This window comes from Microplitis mediator, chromosome 8, assembly GCF_029852145.1.
Source record: "Microplitis mediator isolate UGA2020A chromosome 8, iyMicMedi2.1, whole genome shotgun sequence".
Classification (NCBI taxonomy): Eukaryota; Metazoa; Arthropoda; class Insecta; order Hymenoptera; family Braconidae; genus Microplitis; species Microplitis mediator.
This window is the reverse complement of record NC_079976.1, coordinates 2528077-2546996: the sequence shown is the minus strand read 5'-3', so window position 1 is coordinate 2546996 and position 18920 is coordinate 2528077. Positions and strand designations below refer to the sequence as shown.

The 18920-nt window shown below is 33.2% G+C and overlaps 2 protein-coding genes across 4 annotated transcripts in view; one reads left to right on the top strand and one right to left on the bottom strand.

The window, feature by feature from the left end:
- The window catches only part of LOC130672639 (uncharacterized), a 259637-nt gene that overhangs the window by 150442 nt on the left and 90275 nt on the right, over positions 1-18920 (top strand). For both annotated transcript variants that reach the window (XM_057477286.1, XM_057477287.1), the window contains exon 3: positions 8205-8296. In XM_057477286.1, coding sequence (XP_057333269.1) covers positions 8205-8296 — 92 coding nt within the window. The remainder of the gene's footprint in view (positions 1-8204; positions 8297-18920) is intronic.
- The window catches only part of LOC130672628 (serine-rich adhesin for platelets-like), a 91871-nt gene continuing 88506 nt past the window's right edge, over positions 15556-18920 (bottom strand). For both annotated transcript variants that reach the window (XM_057477273.1, XM_057477274.1), the window contains 3 exons: positions 18108-18357; positions 16919-17185; positions 15556-16013 (listed from right to left, as the gene is read on the bottom strand). In XM_057477273.1, the coding sequence (XP_057333256.1) occupies positions 15762-16013; positions 16919-17185; positions 18108-18357 (769 nt within the window). In that variant the 3' untranslated portion in view covers positions 15556-15761. The remainder of the gene's footprint in view (positions 16014-16918; positions 17186-18107; positions 18358-18920) is intronic.

Sequence of the window (18920 nt, the reverse complement as noted above, 5' to 3'; positions counted from 1 at the left end):
AGGAATAATTCTTTATTCAGCCTTTCACATCACTCGTTCATTCATGCCAAGCATGCGGCCTCAATCGACCTACAAATTTTTTCAATCCCCTCCAAAACATTCTCTTACTATTAATACACATAAACACAACACTGTACAATAACAACATAATAATAATAGTAACAAGAATGTACTCCTTAATCTCAACACTTAAATGTACAATAACATTATGCAACATGAATAATTTCTACCCATTCTCAAATATTAAATATCAACAAGCAAAGTAATAATAACAGCAACAATTAAATTTAAAATAATAATCTTTCAAAAAAAAAAAAAATGCCTACAATATCATTATAAATAATTGCTGGTCTTTATATTTAAATTAAAGGCCATTAATGTATTTTTTATGTTATTATTATTATTTTTCATATATTTTTTTTCTGCTTAGCGTATTGTCGCTTTTTCTATGCAATTAATCCGTACGTGCTTTGACGACTGAGTCACGGTCGCGATCCTCGTTTCGCGTTAGAGGTTCAACTGGAGAGAAAAAGAAAAGGTGCAACACATATTTTTATATACATATATACACGCGGCAATATATTGTGCAACACATCTCATATCCGGTGAGTAATTTTACAAGTAACTCATAAAAACTAGCGTAGCTCTGCTACAAAATAAATCCACGTTAATTTTATTCTTTATATCCAACAAAAAAAATTTTACATTTTACATATAAAGCCTGATTACTTCTTTATCGCGGATTAAAGATGGCATATATATATATATATATATAAATGTATAAATATAAACTATTATAGTCTTCGCAATAGCAATCGCGGATAGGAGTCTAGAGGCTTGTCGACGATTATTCAAACTCCTCAATCCAACAGACGTCCTCTCATCTCTTATTATACATTGAAGCCAGCATATATATATAATATATATACCTAGACATATATTTGTAGCTTAGCATATTCTCAAGAGATTGTTGCGTACTCGATATTGTACGAGAATATTATTATTCATATCATATAAGAGAAAAATAATTCCCACGACTGCGAATATTTTTTTTATTAAACTTTTACAAACTCAGCTTCTCTGAACTTACCTCCGATCCTGGTAAAACGGGTGCTTCGTTTTATTCTTTATTTATTTTTTGTGTTGCAAGTTTATTCAGTCAGCGTTAATGGCGGATGAAAACTTATTTAGTTGAGTACTTTATTTTTATTTTTTGTTTGTTTTCTTACCGCATTAGCTCGGGCTTATTCTCTGCCCTGAACTGGGGTAGTAAAAAAATCAGGCAACTTTATGAGCCAAAAAGAAAGTTATTTAGGGGTAAGGGTACGGGCAAGCGTGACCTAAGATCCGATACCTCAGATACGAAGGCGATTACGGAGGTAAAAAAATTCCGATATGATATTTGTCGGAGGTTTAACACAACGAAATGTGTGTTTACAAATAGTTAACAATTTTAACGAGACGTCACCTTAAATATTTAACGTCTCTCTCTTTTGTTCTCTCACTGTACAAAAGGTTGTTTCTATTCACATTACCGAGTACTTGCGGTCGCGTACCGATAAGACACGAAAACCCGATAATCGGTATGAGTAATAATACAAGAGGTCATTATTTCTTACGACGTACTTTTAGAAAAATAATAAAAAAATAAAAAAGAATCAAGGAATTATTTCTATAAAATCTTATGAGTAGGTTATGCAATTCGCTTAGTTTTACGGCACACTGAGTCGTTAAAAATATAATCGTCTTTTTTTATTATCATTATTATTCCTTTATGCTGGGTAACGATTCTCCCACGACGCAACCGGTTTATTAATAAACCAAGCAATTTTCATTATCATTTTTATTTATGGGTTAATATGGATGATATGCTCGAAGTTGTTTAGAAATATAAATATATAGTAAAAGGGGAGGGGGCAGAATGGGTCCGCATAAGAAAAATGACACTACTTCTATTTTTTTCGACCCCAAATAAAATCAGCTGTCAAAATGACAGCCAGTAAAGTCGACCCCTTAAAAAATTGATTCTAATTAATTTTAATTGCCAGTCAAGTAATTAATAAAAAAATACCTAACGATAAATAAAAATTTGTGAGGCAGAGTTAATTTTTTGGATGGCCCAAATTACCCAATGACGTCCTTGCAATTCTTATAGGGGAGGGTGGGGCAGAGCGGCCCCCCTAAGCCAATTATTACTTTTTGTGTCTTTCAACCATAAGATCACTTTACTTTTGTCCTATTTCGAACAAATTTATGGAGATTTTGCCTAAAATTCTAAAAAAAAAAATTTTTCTTGTGGGGCAGAGCGGCCCCCCTCCAAAAAGTGATAAAAAATTTTTTTTTCTTTTTTTTTTTTTTTTTCAAATTGTTTTCATCATTAAGAATGTATTTCTTTCCCTTGACAACTATTTTTGGTTTTATATTACTCGAAAAAAATTTTTTAAGGTGTAATAAATCGTTCACTCTCGATTACCTCAATTACTAATTGTTATGTAATAAAAAAAAAACAATTCTATAGTTTTACTTTATTTCCAAAATTTATCAACTAAAAAAAAAAAAATTAATTTTTATAAATTTTTAGTGACCAAATTTGCCTCTTACATAAAGACACGGCCGAATAATATGAAAAAATAATTTTTTCGGAAGTTTCGGCTGGTCCATTTTGCCCCAGGTGTTATGCGTAGGGCTAGAAATGTGGAATTATAATAATTTTTTTTTAATTTGACGATAAAAATATGGAAAAATAACTTTTTCGAAATTTTGGGCTTGTTCATTTTGCCCCAAATGTCATGCGTAGGGGTAAAAATGCGCAAACATATCGGATTTATAGTAATTAGTCGAAAAAAAAAAAATTTTTTTTTGATCAAAATTTCAGGGGGGCCGCTCTGCCCACTCTCCCCTATGAACATTTCGTTTTCAAAAAAAAATTCTGGGGGCATCTTTTCTCCCTTAGAATTTGAATTTATAAAACATGTTAGAGATCTGTTTTACCCCCTCGTCCTGTCATTGAATAAATAAGGAAGAATTTTGAAATTAATCGTGATCTTTAACATTTAGTGATGGACGTAACAGTGAGTCAGTCTTTATATTTATAAAAATAGTTGCGAGCAGATAATATCCTGAATTCTGTCATCTGTCATCGGTCTTGTGCAATGCAACGTAAGTATGGTAGCAATATAATGTGTTTTGTTGTGTAAGTATCCATGTAATGGATTGTATTGAAAGACTAGGACAGCTGGTACGAGAAATGACCGAGGTCGGTGAGTTCAAACGCGTAGGTGAGTTAATGCTTCTCTATCTTAATCTTAATCTGTATAGTAGTTTTATTTACTGCAGTTATTTTAGAAAAGGTATAGACAGTCATTACGGGGAAAATTAAATTAAAAGTTTTTTGAGTAAAAAGATAAAACTGGACATTTTTTTAAAAATTTTAATGAGTTTTTAATTTTTAAACTATCGAAAACGAAATTTGAACATGTGTTTTAAAAATGGTTATGACTTAGATAAGATTACTTTAGTTTGATGTTTAGATTTCAAGTTTTAAATCATCAAAGATTATTTATATATTTATTTTATAGTCGAGGACAAAGCGACAAGTTCAATTGGAAGGTCACATAAACCAAGCATTTGAATTTTTGTTTTGACATTTGAAACTGAATGACCTAATTTTTTAAATATAAATATCGAAATTATTGTTATTTATTTTTTTTCTAAACAAAGACGCAAATTAGGGAACTATTTTTCAAACGCGCGGGATAAAAATATTGAAACATAATATCTACATATATATGCAGCCCGCACACAAAAATATATAAATAACATATATGTCCCATATTGACGATACATTGATGCATATATGTCACATATATATTTTTTTGTGTCGGAGATCAATGATAAAAAAAGTATGATCCTGAAGTTAGCAGACAATTCAAAATTTTCGGATTTTTTTTTCAACAAATAAATTACAAAAAAATAGAAAATAAAAATATCCACATGTAGAAAATTTAAAAAACTCCAGGTGCAATTTTTTCAAACTTTTTTTTTCAAATTTACCGTCCAAAAGAAAATTCAAAAATTATTAGACGTCGGCTAAGTTCAGTGTCATAAAAAAATAAATTATCAATTGTCAAAATTTGAAATTTTGATTCTAAATTTGAGTCTGTCCAAAAATCTCAAAATTCTTTAAAATTTAGATCCAAAATTATTTTCCACCAAATTTTGAAAATTTGACAGTTTTTAAAATAAATTTCTTATGATTCAATTTTAAAATTCAATGTACGATTGTACCTAAAAATATTTCTCAGTACTACTAAAAAGTCATGATCTTGAAGTTAGCAGACAATTAAAAATTTTCGAGTTTTCTTTTCAACAATTTAATTTAAAAAATAAATAAAAATAAAAATACGCGCATGTAGAAAATTAAAAAGACTATGAGTGCAATTTTTCAAAAATTTTTTTTTTATAATTTATCGTTTTTGAAAGAATTCAAAAATTATTAGACGTCTGCTACAGTATCATAAAAAGTCACATAATTATAAATAATAATTTTTATAATTGATCATTAAAAAATTAATAATTAACACAAAAATAAATTTTTGATCCCATCGTTAACAAGAAACATCAGCGACATACGGGATTATAAGACCATAAACCCACCATGGAAAAAATATCATATTTTATTTATCATGAGTTCTTATTACAAACATAACTCGAATAATTACTCCGACTGCAGTATTTATACATAAAAATTTTTAATGTCTTAAATAATTATCAGGCCTGAGGCCGGTATAAAAAGATTTATTCAAATCTCCATCTCAATCTCCATCTATAAATATTATTAACAAATAAAAGTGTAATCAGCTGGCATAACACGTGAAGAAGATGAACGTTCTCAGTATATATATGTACAATAGTATGCAAAATATCATAATGGTTAACAAAACATTACACACATAATACAAGACAAGACAGAGTATCTGAGTACTTAAACGATAACATGCAACAGCGCGTGCTCTATTGAATTTACAGCGAAAGCGAAGACGTCGATGTTTACGCTCCACACTCTATACCGTGACATTTAGGGTTTATAATCATCAACAGTCGATACGATGAATCACATACTTAAAACCAACACATCACATCATTCGCACACACACTCACACTCACACATTCAACAACCGATTAAATTCCGCGTCCAGTCGACTGATGACTAAGCCACTGACTAAGAAAAAATAGCTTTGAATTACATTACTGTCATACTGCGTTCAATTTTCCTTATAAATTATATTTATATACAATCGAGAATACGCTTATCGATGACTCAGATTCAGATATCGAGGAAAAAATATCCTGATTAAAAATACTTTTCCGTCTTCTCAAGCTAATTACTGTTGTTAATTTTTTTTAAACAGAAAATATCGATAAGGTGTTTTATGGTTTGGAGATATGTAAAAAAAAAATAAAAATGAGACATTAATCATGTGATCCAGACGTGATTCGCGGGACCTAGGATCAGAAATGACGGTTGAATATAAATTAATCTGAAACTCCGTCATCTTTGCACCCGTCCGACGGCATTGGAGTTTCAATCAAGCAAACGCACGACGTCGTTTATCTATCGGACGTACATACTTTATATATACATATATATATTCATAAATGTGTGCCCGTTTATCGCAGCTCGGCGTCGGGAAAACCAATTTGCAAATAGGTCGACAGTTAGCTCAACTCGGCATCGTGTTTAGCGGAGAAGATTGTGCACGAGCACTTGCAGCCATTGAATCAGATCTCTACTTCACTCTACTCTGTTCTATATCTACACCCGCTACTAGCTACCATCTACCAGCTACTCCAATCCGGCTATCCCTTGCTTCACCCTGGCTGTTTCTTCCTCACTCACTCACTCATTCACTCATTCACTCTCTCCACAACTCTCAGTCCGAGCCACTGGGTCCTAGCTCGCATTCTGATCGCTAATTACTGAAGCAATTTACTCCACCCGAGTTATATCGCAACTGTGTACCTTTAGCACAATCGATTTACCCAAGTGCCAAACAATTATAACCGGCTAAAAAACTAAGCAAACAAACTTTATAGATTTATTTATACCCCGAGTTTCCAAGGTCCAAATCAGCGAATCAGATAAACTCGGACAAGGCTACGCTCTGTACAATATGCGTTCAAGATTTATCAACGTGAGAAACAATTTAATTCATGCATATGTAAACACAAGAATTAACGGCGGCGATGCGTAACCTAGTTGAACAATTAATGAGAACTGGGGCACGATGGGACACCTCAAAGATTTAAAAAAATTTCTGTTACTTTGCCATCAAATGAATTTTGAATGATAATTAGAACTTAGGGTAAAATGGGGTAGATGTAAAATAAAAACAATAGTACACTGTAAGAAGAGCGGTGTTAAAAATAGACTCGTTTTAACTCCGCCCGGTGTAAAAATGAAATTACACCGGTGTTGGAGGAGTAATATACCGGTGTTAAAAGTACCGGTGTTAGATCGGGTTAACCGGTGTAAAAGCGGAGTAAAACCGGTGTAAAAGCGGAGTAACAGGTGTAAAAGCAGAGTGATACCGGTGTAAAAGCGGGGTAAATTGCGTCCGCTTGGAGTATTAACTTTTAAAGATTACACTGTAAAAAATCACCGGGGTAAGTCCAAGCGGTGTAGGTGTTAAAATTATCGGTGTTAAATTTACCCCCAAAAGCGGTGTGAAAATAACGCCGCCACCGGTGTAAATATTCTAGACCGGTGTTAAAATAACGCCACCACCGGTGTAAATATTTTTTATTAATTTTCATAAAGAACTGAAATTTTTTGTGTTACACCGGTTACTTTTACACCGGCATTACTCCGCTTTTACACCTGTTACCCCGCTTATACACATTTTACTCCGCTTTCACACCGGTTACCCCGATTTAACACCGATATTTTTAACACCGGTGTATTACTCCTCCTACACCGGTGTAATTTCATTTTTACACCAGGCGGAGTTAAAACGAGTCCATTTTTAACACCGCTTTTTTTACAGTGTCTAAAACACAAAAAATGTCTTTTATTCTTTATGAAAATTAATAAAAAATATAATTTATTAACAAGTATAGTGATCGAGTAAGTAAAAATTTTCACAAAGTAAAATATTTTAACACCGGTCTCACATATTTACACCGGTGGCAGCGTTATTTTCACACCGCTTTCGGGGGTAAATTTAACACCGCCAATTTTAACACCTACACCGCTTGGACTTACCCCGGTGATTTTTTACTGTGTATTTGAGCTTAAAAGCCACAAGAATTAATTAGTCACTTAGGCATCCGGTGCTCGAATGTCCCCGGCCGTGGATTGCAGGTTATTAGGTGATCGGATGAGCGATTATACGTAATTGCTAATAGACTCGATCATGGAAATGGTTTAGCCTAGTGCTTCTGGCGTTTCTGTCATCACTTTACACCCAGTACTCAGTACTCAGTACTCAGTGTTCTGCACTCAGTACCCTCTGTACTTTGTAGCTCTGCAGCAGTAAGCCCTAGTCTATACGCAAACTGAATATATACGTTAGCCCAACAGCCAGAGCTGAAGGGAGTAGCTGGTGGTTCAGTGACATCAGTAGTGTTACTGGTTTCGGTACTGGTGCTATACCTTGGTCCTAGTCGACAGCCGGGTGGAAATTAGAGATAACGACGTGTCGCTCCGCGTGATTTGCCAAAGGCATCGTCCGCTAGTTTCAGTCTACCATCACTACTATTATAACTACCACTGTAAATACCAGTTTCTGGAATAGTTGTAGTAGTAGTTGGAGTAGTGTTCATCACCATCTCTTTTACATCCCATCCTCATTTACAAGAAACCTCACTCACTACCTATGGAATACACACTATACCTATAGCTCTCTTATTCTCAGACGGTGATTTCGACAAGTCAATTTAAGTTTTCGTTGGTTGGATGACGTTGACGTTAACGCATCTTGTTAGTCAGGTTTAATTCATTCTTAAGTCAATATAAATTACTGTTTGGTTTGTTCATTGACTCGAGTTACCAATTTATCTTAAATATAGATGTCTGCATACATCTATACCTCTCATAAATAATTATATTTACTCTTATATGTGGAGGGGCATGTGTGTGTGTCTATATGTGTGTTAGTTGGCAAACAGCTTGATGTGATGGTTAATTTAGTTATTCGTTACAGATTCGTGATCGCACTTATGATCCCCGAGGAAGCAGAACAGAACCTGGAGCAAGATGGATCGTAGTTGGAAAGTGCAGTCAACACACCAGAAGGTAATCCACGCTCGGCGACGTCCTTGCGGACGGTAATCGCTAGAGAAAACCGTTCAGCCGACACTCTGTTGTGCAAGGGACCGCCGGTTTTGATTATATTATATTAATGTAAGGTAAACTCGCCATCAAACAATCCTTGACTCGAGCTCACTCTATTCTAGATCACAATCTTTTGAATTTCCTGCCACGAGTCGGCTATTATTTTTAATGACACTTTTGCTGCGACTATCGATTCTCAAATTTGCATAATTACATTCGTACTTATTAATGTGTGCGTGTGTGCAGTTGCGTGGGTGTGTGTGTTGCTAAAAAGTTATGATTTAAAAATTTTTTTTTTTGGCTCTGTATGATATTTATTTGCAACTATACTGTTTGGAGTATTGCTGGTAGTATATGAGGACGATGTTGCGTATCGTATCTGAATATAACTTCATATCACTCGTTTCCCGTCCTATCCTCTCTCATGCATGACAGAGACACACGCGACAAACTGACATGTACACACCAGTCAACTAACCGCTGGAACATGTATATATTTATATATATATATATGTGTATATATTTACTAATACGAGAAACCCAATGAGAGGTTGGTCGAATCGGGCTGAGCTGGCTGGTGATGGTCGCTTGGATTCGGATGCCCGGAAAATATTTACCATTTAGAACATTTTGGAGATTGTTTAAATTAGTTTTCTCTATTTCACTCTGCATCAGCCCTTGTTGGACATATTGTTTCCGGTTCTGTTGTGGATATTGGGGATCCCTGTGACATTTCATCATCGAGCTTTGTTGGTTTGCTGTGCAATATTTAGGATAGACTGGGGCTAAATTATCAAAAAAATTTGTAATCCACTTTTTTAAGCCTTACATCCATTCTTGTTTGCTCTGAACCTGCAATTATGATCATCGACTCAATAAAACTGACAATAAATTAATCATTTTTATTCTTATTTAAAACCTAGTAGATAATTTCTCGCATGGAAAAATATATATGTGAAAAATATACTCATAAATATATGTCAAATATAAGTCAAATATAGAAATATATATTTTGACATATATTTTTGTTGCCATAAATTATATGTGCGCATATATGGTTACATATATGTGTAAATATATGTTTATGTATAAGACTTCATATATGTTTGCATATATTCTCATTTATAAGTCACATACATTTTACATATACGCCAACATATATTTTTACATATATGTTTATATATATGTAAAAATATATTTTTACATAAATTTTTACATATATACTAAATATATTTTCACTTACATATTTGTGTATATACGAGCATATATATAAAAATATATGCAGACATATATTTTTTCATATATGTTTGTATGTATACCCACAAATATTCTCTAGACTTTTTCAGAGTTTTTCAGAGAAAAGTCCGAAAAATTTCCACTAGGGATTTCAGGTATTGAAAATAAAAAAAAATTCATGTAAGTTTGTGATATTGTAACAAATATGTTGATATATATGTCAATATATATTTGCATATATGTAAATATATATGTTTCTATATAGATTATTATATATGTGAATGTATATAGCCGTATATATGTTAAGATATATAATTGCATATATGTTGATACATATATTGAGATATATACTTCCGTACATTTCTATATATATGCAGACATATACATTGACGTATATGAGAAAATATATGTCTGCATATATTTCTTATATATTCTACGTATATCCTGACATCTATGAAATCATACATGCATACATTTATATCAACATATAACTGAAAATATATTTGACGTATATTTTTTTTTGCGTACATATATTTTGTGTATATCACATATATGTCACGTATATTTTTGACATATATATTTTTTCATGCGGGTTGATCCGATAGCTAACATTAGACTGCCGGAGAACTGTTTAGATCTCGCAATAACCGAAGCGAGGTTTTTGTGATAGTTTTTAATGGAGGGCAATATGGTAATTGGCAGAACCAAAAGTCCTCTTACACGAGGGAGTAGGAAGTTTCTTAGCGCGAACACAAGAAAGAGAGGGTAAAAGCGCTCTCAGAGTTTCCGGCGCTCGACTATCGATCGCATCCCTCAGTCCCCGAGCCCATCTCTATCTCAGCTGGTTCTTGCTCTCTCGACTTGGGCTCCCGACGATATATCTCGCGACAAAACCCCGGTGCCCCCGGGTTTCGGTCCCGACTGCGACTGCGACTACGACGTTGTTTTATCGTTTTAAAGCTAACGTTTATTATTACGCGGATTCACATCCGGGACAACCAGCACCGGCGTGCACTAGAAGGCGGTACAGTGCAACCGGTAAAAACAAATCCTCAAGATAAAGGTGGGACTAAGACAGACAGATACTTCCGGGCTCGATATATTTATCGATGAGTTGTGTGTGACAAACAAATAAATAACCCGATAGAATTAAAATATATAAGGTATAAAATATTCTAGACAGAGTCTACATATTTATAAGCCACGTCGATCGGCCATCGTCTGGTTCCATGCCACCACTTTTAAAAAGGCGAAGCAAGCTTGTGAATGTGTGCAATGATGAGTTGATATGACGCTAGGGTGGGTGGGGAGCTATATCAGTACTTCTATACAAAGTTTGATAATATGGATGAAAACTATACGGCTGCAGTAGGCAGACTAGAGCCAGAACCAGATTCAGAGCCAGAGCAGGAGCCAGAGCCAACATGCATTCGCTACAGAAATGATCGGTGTCCAGAGAGCACTGGGGTCCTGGCACGCGTTATATATTTCCATGTAGATATTTGTGCGGGCATTCCCAAGGTGTACAAACGCATGCTTCGGAAGCGGATCCAACTCGCAGCCCGTAGTTTAACTCGAGAGTCTGCCACGAGGGAGGGATTATGGTACGTTAGTTATTCGGTGCGATGAGCTCGTGCCCGAGTAATAACTCGATAATATTCGACGGACAAGGGACACACGGCATTCCGGGTGTCGTCAAGGATTTAGGGACAACAGACACCATCGAGCATATATGTACACGTGGCAGTAATGGCCGTGAAAGCTGCTTCGGGTCACGCAGGAAGTTGATGCCTGATATGGATAATGATAATTAATTTGTCGTTAATTAATTTTAGAGCCAGGCTAATTATAATTAAATACAATGGGTATGTTTATGTTTAATGTGTGCGTGTGCGCATGTGGGTATTGGGGATAAGATAAAGAGGAGAGACAAGCAATTATCTAGGCGTAAATCATTTTATTATTTAGAGAGGGGGGAGAGACTGGCAGGATGCTTTGGCTGTTTTTGGTTTGGGGATCGACTGCGGCGTAATGCGCCAATAAAAATGCAGAGTACGACTAGGTTTCTTGGCAATCGTGGCAGTGGCATATACAGTCGAGGCAAAGGACCTGGGGATGGAGAATGTGGAGGATGTGGATGTTGATGTGAATGAGGATGAGAATGAGGATGTAGAGATGTAGAAATATATATATATATATATGTATACATAAAGAGAGAAAATGTTTTTTGGACGATTCGCGGGTTGAGAATGAGAGACGTTAAAATTTTTTCGACGAATAAATTCGAGTGTCCTCGCCTGTAGGATAATGCCGAGAATGTTTAGCCGACATGTGGGCGGGCGGTGGTATAAAAAATAAAAATTATAACCGGGCAACATACGACTCGATAAACTCACTGTAAAAAATATAAAAATGAAACAGTTGTATTGTGCGGTATAGAGAATTATTAAAAATAAAAATAATATAAAGTGTTATGATATTTTTAAAAAATGTAATAAACGCGGGGAGATAGAGAAGAGCTGGAGATGAGTTTGAGGAAGTGGAAGTGGAAGTGGAAGTAGAAGAGGTACGGCTGCCGGGTAGACGCATTAGTCGGGATGTAAAAATGTCCTGTATCTCAGGGTGTTGCTGGTGTGGGAGGTGTAGATGCTTTTAAATTTATATACAAAGGACGGTAGGACGTCGGGATGGGAGGGATCTGACGGAGAGACGGAATAAACAGCGATATAAAAGGTAGTGGTATGATATTATAAACGGAAGAGAATGCAGTTAATATAACGTCAGTGGCGCTTGGCGGCTGTGGGACGCCGTTATTTGTGATGCATATAAATGCATCGGAAACGGGCTGCATAGTTGGATGAATCATAGCAATTATCATTTGTGCTGCTGGTTAAAGTGTGGCGAGCAAGCTGGGAATTCTCTTTTCATCGGTACCGGTACGACGAAAACCCTCTGCTCTGCTGGACCCCCACTGATGCTCAACACAGATCGCTATTTTCATCAGCCTACTAGTATATATTTAAGCCCATGGAATTTACATCCTTGATTCCGTATTCATCTGCGTCAGCTTTTATTTAAGCGAGCCAATTTATCCGCGTATTTAATAATTCATGGATGCCTTTTTCGCGCTGGGCATTATGTTCCATATCCCATTGATTGTTTAAATTATTTTTTGTCGGCTGGAAGCGATAGTTTATTGGACACAATGAAAATAAATTTGCTGATGGGTCGATTGAAAAGGCCAACGACATTTTGAAATTGCCGGGTTATTTTTAAATTGGGAGAAATATTTTTAATAATTTGGTGGTGGTGTCCAGCATTTTAAATGTGGAACGAACTTGATCCTTTTGCTCTTCGGGTATGCAAATAAAAGCTTCTTTCTGGGAAATGAGTGAGTACTGTGGGTTGATAAGAGCGGAGTAGTCAGTTTGATGTACCGGTGCTCGGTAGTCAAGTTTTTATCAAAAGCTGCTAGTGGAGGAGACGACTGATAAATCACTGTTGGGAATGGCTGGTACTTAGCTCTGCTAGAAATTTCTTGACTCCATACATTAAATTTGAATATTTCGCTAAATAAATCATTGCTCTCGATAGAAAAAAAGGGGAGCAATTTAATGACGGCGATAAATATTTAAAATAAAGTTTATTAATTGAGTTATACACAAAATTAGTTTTGTATTTTTAATTGACGATAATTAATTAAATATTGTTTTTACGACTGGAGCAATTTTTGATTCTGAAAGAGCATTTAGAGAGCAATTTTTTGGTATATCTATAATTTCCAAAAATCAAACTTCCGCGCTAACTTAATTGTGGTATACTATGCTATTGTTTTGAAAACGATTTAAGGCCAATTGATCCCCGAAAAAAAAAGTTGGTAGAGGGTCGACCTCTCAGAGGGCCACTTTTGTGTTGTGAGCTGCTGTGAGATGCAGTAGTGGATCTAGGGCTCCCTAAAAATTTTTTTTCATCGCAAATTGAATTTATTTTCAAGTTCTCAGAATAGATTAGACTATTATTTTTACGAGCTTGGCATTAAAATGAAAATAACTAGAAAACGATGCGGAATTTCAAAAAACTTTATTAAGAATAATTTGTAGGGAATAAAATTGTCTATAAAAAAGATCTTATAATATTTTTCGATAAGTCTGATAGTTTTGCTGGAAAAGTAAAAAGATCTAGAAATTTATTCGAAATTTGACTTCCAGTTCCAATAACTTTCGAATGGATGGATTTATCAAAAAATGATAAGAGATCTTTTTTGTAGAGCGTTAAATTTTCTACAAAAATATGCTATGGACTGATTTATATGAGGTGCGAATGCCGAGCTAGAAAAATAAAAAAATAATAAATTTTTTTTCCCATGTTATTTAAACGGGAAATAGAAAATTACAATCCGCGACCTGTAAATCTTCAAATTAAGAACTCTTACTTTGACGAGGTCCTTATTTTGGCATTCTCTGAAATAATTTGCTGGCCATTTGAAAAAATAACAAAAGTCGATTTTTTAGAAACACTCTAGTGCCCACGGATGATATAGAATTGATTTTAAGTCAATTGATCCCCGAAAAAAAAAGTTGGTGGAGGGACACCTCTCAGAGGGCCACTTTTGTGTTGTGAGCTGCTGTAGTGGAACTAGGGCTTCCTAATAATTTTTTTTCACCGCAAATTGATTTTATTTTACTTATTTCCGTGCCCACGGATGACCTAGAATTGATTTAAAGTCAATTGATCCTCGAAAAAAAAAATTCGCTGCTGGGTCGACCTCTCAGAGGGCCACTTTTATGTTGTGAGCTGCTATGAGATGCTATAGTGGATCTGGGTCTCGAAAAAATTTAAAAATAAAAAGTTTGAGGAGAAATAAATGAAGAAATGCCGTCTCGACTACAATCACATTTAATCAAAGGCATCAAGTAAAAAAAAAAAATATCTTAGTCTAAAAGTGATCGTAGTCATGAGACGAGACATCAGCAAACGTACAGGAGCACATGATTTCAGTATTTTATTTAATAATAAAAATCACAAGCGGAATATCCTCAGCAGAGAATTAACATAAAAATAAAAACATAGTTCTCAAAGTATTATTAATAATTAATAATTAATAATCAATAAGTCGATTAATCTACATGTGTTGTAATGAGTGAAAATGGCTCGTGTTAACGTATATTTAATTTGATATATTTACATTGCCGTAAACTACTTATTTCATAAATTTATTATTTATTTTTCCAGTAGTACAGTATTTTGAACAGTAATTATCATTTATTATATTTTATATTACGTTTATTTTTAAAAAAATAACAATCATAATAATTAATATTATAATCATTATTAATATATATTTAAACTTTTATTATTATTATGCTTATATCACAATGTGTATATAAGAAAGGCACCAAATAACGAGGCTTTATATCCAAAGCCCGACCTATTCTCGCGATCACATCATCAGCAATCGCACACAGCTGCGCAATTTATTTTAAACATATATATGTATATATATATATACTTAATCGTTGCTCAATATTCATCAATTTTAAATTGTCAATAATGGCAAATCCATCTCGCTCTCATTTAATTAATTTACAATTAAATTCATTTGATAATATAAATATACAATTTAACCCCGTACATATATTTTTATTTTTCAAAATATTGCACTGAATCCAATATAAAAAAATTACAGACAACTGTAAGAAATAAATTTTAATTAACTTTCATAAATAAAATCAAGGCTGCGCAAACAATTTAGCATTTATTATTTTCATTCGAGTTTAAACCCGGATTGTTACTTAACATGCTGATGCATCTTGACCGGAGTAATAGATAAAATAAAATAATAATTAAAAAAAAATAGTTATGGAAGAGAATTACTAATAAAATGAGAGATGACGCGAACTTAACAAGGACTAGGCACTCAAGATTCTTACGAGAGACAAAAAACACGACCGGTAAGAACCTTGTAAGCAGGAAACACGCTCTCGTCGACGTATTACATATTTATTTATATATTTATATACTTTTATAGATAGTCTACGTAGAGTTTTTAAAATAATTAAGATACAATTACACTTTAGTGAGTCGCGGTTTCAATTCGACTCAATGGTCACACGGTCACAGCGTTTTTTTTTTTTACTTTTTTTTGTTAAATAATTAGTGTTTGTTAGTTTAAAATAGAGGATTATTATCACTAGCCAATTGCTTCTTTAAGGGCCGCAAGCTGCTCCTCGCCGAGCTTAACTTTGTCTTGGATTTCTCTTCCGTCCATTATCAGCTTGGTCTTCATGTTGATGAAATGCTGGTAATCTAAGAACTCCTCGTCGTTCAAATACTTGGAGAGAATCGCTGATACGTTCACACTGCGCTTGTCGATGTTGCTCTTCAAGATTTTAGCTTCTTCTAATTGCTCGAGTAGTTTGTCCCTCTTGGCTTCTAAAATTTTCTGTAATAAAATAGTGGCGCGTTAGTTGTAATCGATATTGTGATCAAACTATTCGAGTTATGATAAAAATGATAAAGACTTTTTTGTAGAAAATTTAATTTGCTGTAAAAGTGGTCTGGTTGGTTTTTGTCGTAAATTTGATAGTTTACTCAGTATTTTGAAATTAAAGGCGGGAATAAACTTTTTTTTAAGACAGGGAAAGTTCAGGAGCTTAAAGTTGAAATTACGAGTAAACTATTGAGTTTATGGGAAAATTGAACGAATTCTTTTTTGTAGAAAATTTAATTTCCTACAAAAAAGGTATCATTGAATTTTTGTTTAACGTCAATACTTTCGTCGGAATTTGAGTTTCAAGTTTAATAGGATAAAAATTTCAGACTTACAATAAAAATTTTATTTTTTATGTCAATATATATATATTTATATATATTTCTTATGGTCTGGAGACAAATAAAATTATCTTATGAATCGTATAAACTTTGGACGCGGTTTTCCGATAGTCATATTTATTTTTCGTGTTCACTTTTCTCCAAAACTAACAGAGATAAATTTTGTTGTCTTTAACTCAAAGATAAAAATTAAAAAAATAACATAAATTTATCAGTTGTTTAAAATTCTATTCAAAAACAATAAAGAGGACGTACTAAAAAAATAATTTAAGCAGAAAAAAAAACTTTTTCTACTATCAGTTAAAATAAAAAAGTAAACCGGAAGTAAACGCAATCAATCCAATTAATTTGAAATGCAAATTTCGACGGTAAAAAAAAATCTAAATAAACTATCTTCTAAAAAACTTGTCACCGTTATAAATTACCCATCAATTTACATTCCATTAAATCCTTATCAGTATTACATCCGACTGAAGAGCCAGCATTTAAAATACCATTACTATAAAAAATACTCACTCTCTCAGAATGATCAGCAGGCATACCATGGAGAGCATTTTCAGCTCTCGCAAGTCTGCCACTGAGTCCCAGAAGAAGACTCGTTATCTTGCCGACTTCTTCAACATGCAACCGATACTTGGAGGCCTCCGCGGGTCTCGCGACCGCCGAAATCCTCGACGCGACTTTAGCACCCAGCGTTTCATTCAATTCTCCTTCTTCTTTGACAGCTTCTTGCTCAGCTTTAAGCACCACAACTTTTCTGTCCAGCCTCATCACCAGTTCCTCCTAAAAAAAATATCAAAAAAATTAACAAAAATCCAACACTTCAATTCTCTAAATTAAATTCGATTTAAAAAAAACTTTTTTTCAAGATTCCAAAATATTGAGACCCAGAAAAATCTACAGAAAATAAAATTTCGGCTCAAAAAATTTTTACTTGACCTAAGAAAAATTATTTCTAATCCTAAGATGATCCTGAAGTCAGCAGACAATCGTCAATTTTCGAATTTTGTTTCTAACGATTTAAAATAAAAAAAAAAAAAAAAAAAAAAAAATGCACATGTAGAAAATTTAATAAATTATAAGTGCAATTTTTTTCAATATTTTTTTTTTATAATTCATAGTTTTTATAAAAACCCAAAAATTATTAGACGTCGGTTAACTTATGATACTGAAATTAGCCACAATACTGAAGTTAGCCGACGTCTTCTAATTTTTGGTTTATTTTTATAATGATAAATAATGAAAAAAAAAATATTTGAAAAAATTGCACCTACAGTTTATTAAATTTTCTACATGTGCATTTTTGTAGATTTTTGTTTTTTTATAATTAATTGGTTGAAAAAAAATTTGAAAACGTTTAATTGTCTGCTAATTTCTGGATCATAATTAGCCGACGTCTAATAATTTTTGGACTTTTAAAAAAACGATAAATTATGAAAAAAAAAATATTTAAAAAAATTGCACTCGTAGTCTTTTAAATTTTCTACATGTGCATATTTTTAGTTTTTTTTTTCTTCAGATTTAGTTGTTCAAAAAAAAATCAAAAAATTTTTAATTGTCTGCTAACTTCAGTATCATTAATCCTAAGAAAATTTTTGTTTTCATTTCATAATTAAAATTTTATTTGCGCCAGGAAATCTTTTTTTTCTGTGCACATTTTCCTTGATCTAGATCTTAAATATTAATTTTGTAAATTAAAATTTACCTTCTTCTGCTTCAAATCGATGTCGTTACTCTGCGACGTATCTACGCCATTAGTAACTTTTACATCAGCAATATCCTGAGAATATTGAGTTAGAAACCTCGCTTTGCCTTCCGAAGTTGTCAAATACGTTGATGTTGGTGACAACGGACTACTCTGATCACCATTATTATTATTATTATTATTATTATTATTATTATTATTATTATTACTGTTGTTTGATGGAATGTTTGGTGTCGATGGCATCTCGTTTCTAAACGAAAAAAAAAATAAATAAATTATTTAAATGAATAAATTAAAACTAATAACAACAATAACTCGACAATATAAAAATAACATACACAGACACTTATATTTAATAGACAAAGATAAAATCTTGTTTTTAAATAAAGATATTGACGGAAGATTACGTCACAAATGATGAATCATCGGTGAATCAATATGCATTAAGGTAGATAATGGCAGTTATAAGTTATTTTAACTGCTAGTTCTCTCTCTATATATATTTATATATTTATAAATAATATGAACAAGAAGAAATGAAGAATGAGAGAGATAGCGGAAGTGACAAGAAGATTTTAAATAATTTATCATGTTCTAAACATTTAACACTAGCTGACGATTCTCAACACGTGATATTATTTTACACTCAATTACTGACCACTGATTTATTTATTATTATTGTTGTTGTTATTGTGGCTATAGTTTTAGTTTATCTTCATATTTATCGATATATCATGTTTGAAATGTGTTATAAAATTGATTGATTAGGATTAACTGATAAAGATCGGGTTTAATTTAACAGCCGGTGAGTTA